The following is a 10,971-nucleotide window of genomic DNA, read 5'->3' as shown; positions in this document are numbered from 1 at the left end:
CCCTAAGACATGTTTTTATTTATTTACTTTCCCTTTTATTTCATTACACTCTGCTTCTGTGAACAGATAAACTGCTGATTTTTTTAATTGATTTCCATGATTCAATAAATATTTGATGAATACGTCCGCTGATCTTGACTTTACGTAAAGCAGTGAATCTGCAAGTTTCAAGAATTTACGATTATTCTTGAATCAGGGGGTGAATTTAATATAAACATTCTATAAAAACAGAAAAATTAGTCAGATAAACATGGCGAGTGATCGTAGATGTTTGCCACAAACGGATTCTATAGAAACTTCAAGAACGAATTTGGTGGAAGCGTTTTACTTCTTAATGAACGCCATATTATTCTTTGGAAGCTTGAATTTCAAGACAATGGATCCTATTTCCTGTTCCATGTGAATAGGTATCAACTTAACCCCCAAAAGGACCCATGTACACACATTGTTGAGAATAGTTCCGTATTGAGAAAGTTTATCAGTGCTTCCCTTTGTTTATATATACGTCGAGGGGTTGACGACGCTGCAGAATACGTCTGCGGGCTTCCACGTCGCTAGCTCTGTTTATTTGATTGATATTTCGTTATGTATAAAATGATTATGTTAAATTCAGCTGAAGTTGAATAACCATCTTTAATTTTGTAAATAATTTATGAGAGGTTTTAATTATCTATTCAATTTTGGCACTAAAACATAAGTGGTTGAAGAGGTTCTGAATTTTAGCCAGCACAGTGGGGACAGAGGCGGACTGACACAGAAAAATCAACTTTGTTTAATTATTTTGAAGATTTTTGTCGTTAACCGTTGCAAACGATTTTCAAGAGGCGGCTAATTTGTCAAATTAAAAGTTTTCCCTCTGAGTTTCATAACGAGCAGAAAATTTAGCCACTTTCCACATATCTGGACCATAATATGACGTATTTTCCAAGTGGATTTTTCATTTTCGTAAATGATACGTTACCTTCAAAAATTATGATTGCCTAATTATTTCATTTTTTAAAATTTCTGATCTATCTATAAAGATTTGAATGTAGATGAGTAATAATGTCTATAACGAAGGGAAATGCTTATGGGTTAATGCATGAACCAATGAGAAATAAAACCTTTAACGGAAAAACTCAGTGACCAATCTATCAACGTTGATAGTGGAGTGCTTGCGAATTATCTAAAGGAACTGCGGCAAAAATGGCCGAGTGTTAATCGAAATAAGGAGGACTTTGAACAAATATAGTGGCTGGCTATCCACGCCCTCGACGTCCGTTCAAAATGACCACAAGGCATCGACGAGGGCTTCAACATCGAAGCAACTTCTGATGAAACTACAAGAAGGAAGAAAGCAGAGCTAATGACATTATCACCAGATAGACTGTATTTCGAGAGGGCCACAGTGATAGGCCTACATCAGAAAGGTTGGAAAATTCAGCAGCATCACCAAAACTTTATTCTCCAGTTAAGCACTAGCCCTCAAAGGGAATTACAACTCGATGGCACTCACATGAACTAAGTTACAACCGAGGTCTAAAGAATATCTTTTAGACCTTGGTTACAACAAGGTTCAAAGATAACAGGTCACCTCGAAAGTTGAGCCAAGATCTAAGTTCCGTCCTGCATTCGGGTTTTATTTTGGGGAAAAGGGACAAGTTGGTTTACATTAAATGAAAAAAACTTTAAGATTATTCTCAAATTCTTTACCCAGAATAAATTTCAAACATAATAGTGTGGAATTCCAACACATTTGGTGGTGTGTGTGTGAGACTATAGACTATACAATATCTAAGAACACCTTCAACTATAACTATAAGTGGTGCAATATATTCACTAAGAGTATATAAACATTACTCGAGACTTCATTCTAGACTCATAATAAATCAAACAAAGTAATATAAGAGTGTCACTCTCGAATCAGAAGTGGTTCTTTCACCCTTAGTATGACAGGTAATGGAGACGTACATATTTCTACAAATAGACATGCAAATATATTTGGATTTCACATGGGAACATGCGAATTCACAAAAACATCGTGGAAAAATTGTTGTGAGGGGAATTTCTCACAGTACTAATGCAATAAATATGGCCAAAGGATTGGAAATGGGATATATAGGAAAATATTAAATGCCACAGAAAATGTTTTTCACATCAGATGTTCTTAATTGCGTACACGAATGATAGATGGAATGTTCAGTATATAAACATTACGATAATTTAAGATAAATAGATAAATAAATCATGAATAGGCCTACAAGAAAAATAAAGTAAATGACAAAGATATAAATAAAATCCAGAGCTAGAGAGAGGGACGATGATAAATGGAAACAGATGGAAAGTTTTTTACTTAATGAGGGAAATATCTAAAATAAGAAATAAAGTCTATATCATATTCGGAGCAAAAAGACGAAAGAAAGACACCACAAAACTGAGGAGCCGTTGTAAGACATTCAACCTTAGCCTGAACTTGTATCCCGAACCTGGAACGTTTTGTAGTTTTATGTTCGAATGTGTCATAGTTGACTTCGCCTGATTTGAGTTTAACAGTAAAACGAAATATTTAGCTTTCCGTACTCACTTTATATTTTAAATGACATAAACGATACAGATGTTATATTTATTCTAATTAAGGTTAGGTTTGATCTTATGAATGTTAATGAATATCGATGAAAACTACGATTCACTTCGAACGCTAAGAATCACTCATAACAAACGATAGACAGCGCTACTGTTTGCACACGCCGCTGAACTCGCCGCGACATTATATTTACCATAACTGAGATTATTTTCAATCTTTTGAACATTAATAAATATAGACGAAAACTATGATTCATTCCGAACGCCAATACTTCGTTATAACGAACGACAGATAGATGGCGCTACTGTTTGTGTACGCCGTTGAACGCGGCCACTGGGCTCTTTCTCGTTTGCGTACTGTGAACGTAACGTTGTGGATGTGCTGACATTTTTCATCCGATTAATCCTCCAAGATGGTAAGCAATATCCCTTCGTGTTTACGCTTGATAGAAACCTTAATTATTCAAGATTCATATAGGCGTCCTAGATATTCTATAGGAGGGGAAGGATTATAGATATGGGGTCTTTTATAAACGTGGACGATGTCCGCCTATGGTAACAACAGGTTCTGTTATGGCGTGCGATTGTCGGCGTATTTTTATTATATATATTTAACGAAAGCTTCGCAAATGCTTAATTAATTAATGACCTTAAGAAGCTTAGATAATTAGTTGTTTAGTAGAGTTCTATAGTTACCCAAACGGCTAATTTATTAATTCAAAATCGCTAAGGTAGTTCCGTAAGGCGACTTATTTTGAATATGGCGAATTTTGTATTAGATTATTTTAATGTTATTTAGTGATTTCTTTCGTAATTTAACATCGATGGAATGTATATATCCCTATTTAGGTTAGGTTAAAGTTAACGCGTTTGTTTTCAGTCGTTAAAAGTCGCTTTTGTTTAAGGGAAGCGAATTATTCATTGAATATAAGTTACGCTATTGAAGTTTTCATTAGTATTAATTATATCTTTAAGGTTCCATTTTTAAAGATTTAAAATATTGTCTAAAATTAAAGGCTTTTAAGGTAAAATTTTTGGGTAGAATGCGGAGTAAGGGTCGTGAATTGCCTTTTTGGGGGGGCTGCCGTCCCTGGGGAGGGGCTGGGGCACCCTTAAGGCCTGTTATTTTAAATCTAAACAATCAAAATGGTCACTGGGACACCTTTTTGGGGAGGGCTGGCACCCCCAGGTCAGAGCCCTGAGGTTAGGTAGGTCAGGTCTGGTTAGGTCACGACCTGGCATTATAGGAAAGGTTATGTCTGTCTGTGCGTGAGGAACCTGTCCTGGTCGACGCAGCTGAAGTAAAGGTTTCCCGCTCGGTCCACGTTTTCGATGCTTAGTGTTTTAGGGGGGTTCCTACGAATCTCCCCCCCCAGGCCAGGTCGTGTAATCGTCACGCTCTGCCGTAACGGGAAACGAATATTCATTCACACCTTTGAATCATAATTTTTATTAATTAAATTAAAAAGATTCATTAGGGGTAGTATGCAGAGTAGGGGTCATGAACTACTTTTGGGGATCCCTCTGAAATGACTACAACAAATTTTTCATTTTGGGGCAACACCACCACCTTCCTACCCTAGTTTCCCAGCTCTGCGCACCACCCAGGTGGGGGCACAGCACCCCAGAATGGGTTTGGTTTAAGGAAAGTTTGGTTAGGATGCTTCCCCATTGAAATGTAGCCTATCTTAGTTGCATTCGGGTCGTTTCGGCCGTAAGCACGTTCACGTGCAAAATGGACTCTGTGTTTGGTACCAGCCCCTGGGGATGTACGTTAAACATAAAATAATAACGGTAAATACCATAAACATAACGGTAAATGCCATAAATGTAACGTCTTACATTGGTTTGGATGTTACGGCCGTAAGTCACTTACGGCCGAAACGACCAGGACCGTCTTAGTTCTGCTCTTAAGCAGGATGCATTCTAAGGAAATAAACCTACAATATGTAACTCCTGTGCACTTTAACCAGATTTTATTGTGGGAAGATTTTATTTTGTCCTGATTAACATTGAATTTGTTCATGTAAAGCCCCATCATTGAATTTAGGCACTAATCAACTGGCTGGGAATGTGAATGAAGAGGTGAAAGAAAATGCCTTGTACTGAGATTGAATTACAATAGACGACATTTCATTAATTTTGGAAAATATGAATGTTCCTTCTAATTATTCGCATTATTTCATTTAGGGAGAATAGCATGTTTGTGGGCTGAAGGCACATCATTTGGAGAATATAAAGCAACAAATTCACCCTTTTTTTCTTTTTACGTAAATCCAGAACAAAAATGTAAAGAGTGCTACCCTTGCCATATCACAGAACACATGCTTTCCATATTACTGCCAATTTTATGTCAAAGACCATTCAAAAGGGTTTCATCTAAGTCAACACATATGCAGCCTCAAAAACCTACCTCAATAGGGTTGCATCTTAACCTAACCTAACTTAACCTTAAGCTAGAGTGATCTGCCCTGACTTGGCATTGGTGGATAGGCCAAGCAAAAGAACCACAAATATTATTCATTTGACCATATTTGATGTTATCCTCAAAGTCATGTGGTTCTAAAATTTTCTGTGGATTGGTGGACTGGTTTCAGTTGATGAGCTGGTAGGTTTTGGATGGCAGGTGTACTTTGTAGGGGTTGCGACTTTATACCATGTACACAGACTTGATTAAATCCAAGATTCCCCAAAATGCACTGTTTTTCCTTGTCTAGATAACACTCCCAGACACAGTATTTAGAAAAATAACCGTTTTACAGCATTTTCTGTTACCACGGGTTGGCAGAATTGTGTTATACAGTAACCCAGAAGTAGGCGAATATAGCATTCTGGAAATATTAGGAGAACATTATATTTTGTTTCTGTTTCCCATTCATTGTCGCATCATCCTCAGGCATAGTGTCTACGGTTGCAAAACTATTTTGACAGTTGGAAAAGGCTTTAAATAATCATCTTCAACTCTACTCTGTTGGCATTTTTTGTTGGGTGTTCTCCTTTTGTGTGGTGATAACAGTTTTATCCCTTGATATCTGCTCATCTGCAGTTCCTTACATTATTGCAGTCCAATTAGTATTATGACTGACATCTGGAGAGGTCCAGTTCTGTTTATGGATGTTGTTATGTTGTAAAAGAACACCAGTTACGAAAGTATTTGCAGCACAGACACTTGAATTGCACTCCATTTTTGTTTGCAGTCCCTTGTGGACCATTGGATCCCTCACACTATTGTTTCTACCAATTTTTGCTTTCATATCACCAACAACATTTCCCATAATGCTTTCTGGGATTACATCTAAAACGTTCTGCACTTTACATAATTTCATCTTGTATTTGTAGGAGACGTCTTTGGTTTTATAGGACACTGGTTGTTTTTTCTAAATTTGGTTTTAAAGATCTTGCTCATTCCTTCACTAGTTCCATTTGTTCTTCTTGAATGAATATACTTATCCAACCTTTATCCAATCTTTTCCAATTCCTTTGCACTGTGATTCACAAATGCCTATAAGGTGCTCATTCTGTATTGCCGGGTTTTATTTCATGTCTGTTTTAGCTCTCCAATTTGATACAGGGTTCTTATGTTCCAATTTCCCACTTTCCATTTATCCTCATTATTTGTAAATTGGAATATTTTTAGTTCCACCATAATCCCAGGACTGGGAGACCACTTCTAAATAATGTCTATCAGGGCGAGCATAGAGTGAGGGGAACAGGTTCCACTAAAACAAACCTGACCTTTCCTAAAATGCCATGTCCTGACCTAACCTGACCTGGCTTGGGGCTTTACCCTCCCTAGACCCCCCAAGTAACACTAAAAATTGGAAACAAAGGACTAACCGTTCGTTTGAAGGTAGTATTAAGAGCCTGATTCCGTCATTCTGCAAACTACCTGTCTATCCATTCAATGCAGAATTTATGAAGGATTCACTGGCTAAATACACTTAAGAATACTCATTTCCTTGTAGCACATAGGTCATAGTAGGCGAAGGCCAGTAACCCATGCTGTTGCCTGTTGATTTGTAACGAAAGTCACATGCCAGGTGTTCTAGAGTTGAAGCCGATAAGACAAAAGTACTTGAAGCTATAACTGCATCCATCATCCTTCTGCTGATGAATTCTAGTGCTTCTGAGCAAGGTCACAAAATTTAGCGGTGGATTAGCCTGTATTTGAAGAGGTGGTTGTTAGGTCAGTAACCTATGACATTTTTTATGCTGTACACTGGTGGTTAATTTTTCATATGCCATACCCATGTACATAAAAATGCTGTGTATTTCTATCAAGCTTGAAATTACAGCCTCAGAAACAAATGCTTTAATAGGAGATGATAAGCTAGGTTAGACTAGTTGCCACGATTGGCAAAGGTCATTACTGTAGTTCAGGAAAGTACGTGAAGGTTTTACGACTCGTTACTATATTTGAATAAAGGTAGGTAGAAAGCTTTTAAATAACTTGTAGTGTTAGAGGATAGGAATTTTTTTAATTTTACTAGAGAATGCTCCCCAAAACTGAGAAGAGTCTTGTGTGCTGGCAAATATAGTAACCCCTAATGATAATGAGCGACAAGTCCGTTGAACTTCATTTGGAAATAATTCCTAGATACATAAATATTTACAAATTTCATCTTTCCAGGGTCGCGTACGTACAAAGACTGTCAAGAAGGCTGCCCGTGTGATCATTGAGAAGTATTACACTAGGTTGGGCAATGATTTCCACACCAACAAGAGAATATGCGAGGAAATCGCCATCATCCCTTCAAAGCCCCTGCGAAATAAAATTGCTGGGTAAGTTTGCGTTTCTCTCTCTCTCTCTCTCTCTCTCTCTCTCTCTCTCTCTCTCTCTCTCTCTCTCTCTCTCTCTCTCTCTCTACATGAAGGTTTTTAATGTCAGATTAGCCTGTATTTATTATTTGCCTTTTAACTGTCATAATTGTAAGTTTGTCAGCCAAATTTGTCCGCGGCTTTAAGTGTCATTTGTCGGTAGCGTTTAAATATTTTTTTGTCCTTAATAGATTCGTCACACACCTGATGAAGCGTATCCAGCGCGGGCCAGTGCGAGGCATTTCCATCAAGCTCCAGGAAGAAGAGCGTGAGCGTCGCGATAACTACGTCCCAGAAGTCAGTGCTTTGGAACAGGACATCATTGAGGTTGATGCCGACACCAAGGAGCTTCTGAAGATGATGGTATGTGCTCCCAGAGTTGGTGTTTGTAGGGCATGTTGCCTTTTAGCGATGCATCCATGAATAACTGGTTATTTAGATAGGTTTCCATAACAAAAATCTTGTTTTGTACATGAAACTTACCCGTCAGATATATACTTAGCTATAGTCTCCGGCGTTCCCGACAGAAATTCAAATTTCGCGGCACACGCGACAGGTAGGTCAGGTTTAAGTTTGTTACCTTTAGATTGATAGCTGTAAGTACTGTCTTACCCAACTTTAGACCCTAGATTTAGACCTGACCCCTCCCCTGATGTTATAAGTGCAATCCTAACACTGGATTGTGGAAGTAATATCTTTTAACCATGTTCAGTTTACCTCACACTCATAGTGGATGGTCCTTAATAATTGCAAATGTTCCTAATTCTGTCTCCCCCTCTTCCTAAGCTAAAGTTTGCACTGTCACCTTCTCTATTTTGAGGAAGGATTTGATGGACTATGGTAGTTCTTCCAAATCGAGCAGAATTTGCAAAGGAACTGATATTGAAAAGCCAATGAGAATTAGAATTTACTGGATTATTATTAGACTGAATTCAAAGCCAGTACAGTATGTCAGGTTAGCAAATGTTGGTGAATCCATCCCTTACCAGTTGGAAGAAGTCATCTTTTACGAACGTAGTTTCTTTCTGAATTGAGAAATAGTTAAGGCAGTCATTTATTTGCCATGGGATGCCATGTGTAGTATGCTTTGTGCAACAAGATGTAAACCTGTACATAAACCCCCCCCCCCCCAACTGAAGCAGTATGCTATCTGCCAAAACTTTTTATCCATTCTTTGTGGGATCTTCAGATCTATTAACCGTGCTTTATTCCAGTTTTGACTTCATTTAAGAATGTACCCTTTTGGTAGCCTGTGTTAAACTTGAGAAAAAAAGAAAATTGTAATTTTATTCATAGGGCCTTTACTCCCTGGAGAGGGGTAGTGACATCAGTGCACCTCACATGGTGCACCGTAGGCATTACCTAAGGTTCTTTTCAGTGTCTCTTCGTGCCCTAGTTACAACCCTTTAATTCCTTTTACTGTACCTCTTGTTTTATGATGTCCTTCCATATGACGTTCCACCCTCTCCTAATAGTTGTTTCATAGTGCACCTGTGAGGTTTTCCTGCTGTTACACCTTTCAAACCTTTTTACTGTCAATATCCCTTTCACCACTGAATGACCTCATAGGTCCCAGTGCTTGCTTTTTGCCAAAGTTTTATGTTTATTCCATTTCTGTTCCATAACGCCTTGATATGATCCTGTAATTTGGAAATGTAGTAAAGTTATTCTTGGTACAGAAGGTGGGCTTATGCACTAATACTGATCTATTTTGAGTTATTTTGATGTATATATATATATATATATTTTCTTTATTTTTTTTTGCCATTTCAGCTGTTCCATCTTGGTGTGCACAAATTTTCTCTTTCAATGAATTAGACTACTGTGAGATTGTGGTTTTAACGCACCCATTTTTCCTTGCAGGACTTCGACAAGCTTGCTGGTCTTCAGGTCACTCAGCCAGCACCTTCTAACTACGGTGTCAACAGAAGAAACTAAATGAATTAAAGAAAAATGAGTGAATGTGATTTTGATTTTCCTAATTAACAATGAAGGTAAATTTATATATCAACGGTCTGCATTTTCGTCGTGTTTGAATAAGTCACGAGGAGTCGTCGTTCAACCTGAATTTTTTACCTCTGACTTCAAGCTCCTCTGGGTATATGAAGAATGCAATACTCAGTAAATAGTTCTATTTGGAATATTTTATTTTCGCAAAGGTATGATTATGTAAATGAAGTAAAACTTACAGCTTCATACATGCAGTTATGAATTGTAGAAACTGGTATTCTTAACATACACAAGTCAGTACTTTTAACAAAACCCAGAAGAAATGAATATGGTATATATTGGCAAATATAAGGTGTAGTATATATGAATGCAGAATTCAATTGCAATGTGTCGTTTCCAACCATCACCCATATATGCCATGGCCTGGTTTCCACTTTGGTTGGAAGACTGGGTAGTGAGTGAAAATTTACGAGACCCATTTTATCAGTTTTAAAAGAGTAAAATACTCGGTTCAAAAAGAGGCATTGCAATATCCTAATTAACTAGGCTGAGAGACCAAATGCCAAACTTGACTAAGTTCAAATTCTCAGTTTGCCCTCATTACTGAAAGCCACCATTACCAGCGAAGTTCAATAACATTTGGTGACTCCCGAGAGGAATAAGGTCACTCCCGTGCAGCAGATGGTGAAACAAATGAAACTGTTATAATGCTGGAAATGCAACAGGTGTTTTTTTAGAGACGAGGTAATCTGAATGTTCACGTAGGAAGAAACATTTGTAAATTCTTAAAACCAGCTGAAGTACATCTGGTGTAAGAAGGAAGAAACGGTAAGTTAAGAAAAGAAACTAAAAGAGTGTTGTAGTGGATTGGATGTAGGTAATTATAGACAAGTGTTGTTGAGGGTAAAGAGAAAATGCTGAATTGGTGGTTCAGGTAACATGTCAAAGAGGCCTTTGATATTCAAGAAACATTAGAATACATGAACAAAACTGTGTTGGATATTCATATAAACCACGCAAGGCCATCAAAAAGAACTAGGAATATCGCAACCTTTTCATACAAAATTTTGTTTGCTCAATTTTCAAACCTGGACACATAAAAGTTACAGACTTAAATGCACAGATTTCATGTAAATACAATGCACCTTTTATTGTAATTTTAATATTTTTTCCTAAATGTTTACCATTCTACACGTGTGCATTTTACCTTAAGTTTCGTGCTCAAAACAAGTGAGTCACCCTTTTAATCCCTTGACCACGACTCAGGTGCGAAGGTCACCAATGAACTTTCCCAACCGACTGAGGAAACAAAAAGATTGTATATCCAGGTTGTTGTGATTGTAAGTTGGAAATTGGCTCTTGAGAATCGTAGAAAAACAAACAAAATGAAGATTCTTCTTCTTCTTCAAAAAAAAAAAAAACTAAATGACGCCACTTCAGTCTACCCACTAAAGTCAGTCGAAAAGGTGGGCCTTAATCGCCTTGTGGATAGATACCCGTTGCGGTATCTTCTGGGGCAGATATCTGGGGTTCCTTTTACTTATAAACAGCGGAGTACAAAGTTAACACTTATTTCAGAAATGGTAAGTTATCATACATGAAGAAATGTTAGAAAAATTAAATCAGATACAAGTACAGGAT

The 10,971-nt window shown here is 37.5% G+C and overlaps 1 protein-coding gene across 1 annotated transcript; it reads left to right on the top strand.

The window, feature by feature from the left end:
• The first annotated feature begins 2,837 nt into the window (after positions 1–2,837).
• On the top strand, positions 2,838–9,342 carry RpS17 (ribosomal protein S17). Its single transcript, XM_067133713.1, has 4 exons — positions 2,838–2,978; positions 7,193–7,344; positions 7,572–7,743; positions 9,244–9,342. The coding sequence occupies exons 1-4, from the start codon at positions 2,976–2,978 to the stop codon at positions 9,316–9,318; spliced, it is 402 nt and encodes a 133-aa protein (XP_066989814.1). The 5' UTR covers positions 2,838–2,975; the 3' UTR covers positions 9,319–9,342.
• Positions 9,343–10,971: the final 1,629 nt, after the last annotated feature.

Source organism: Macrobrachium rosenbergii, chromosome 34 (genome assembly GCF_040412425.1).
Source record: "Macrobrachium rosenbergii isolate ZJJX-2024 chromosome 34, ASM4041242v1, whole genome shotgun sequence".
NCBI classification, from domain to species: Eukaryota; Metazoa; Arthropoda; class Malacostraca; order Decapoda; family Palaemonidae; genus Macrobrachium; species Macrobrachium rosenbergii.
Note: the sequence above shows the minus strand (reverse complement) of the source record. Positions and strands in the feature narration are given on the sequence as shown.

Excerpts from the sequence above, each read along its gene's own strand:
- RpS17 (XM_067133713.1), top strand. Across the intron at positions 7,345-7,571 it reads CTGCGAAATAAAATTGCTGG|ATTCGTCACACACCTGATGA; the intron begins GTAAGTTTGCGT and ends TGTCCTTAATAG. Across the intron at positions 7,744-9,243 it reads AGGAGCTTCTGAAGATGATG|GACTTCGACAAGCTTGCTGG; the intron begins GTATGTGCTCCC and ends TTTTCCTTGCAG.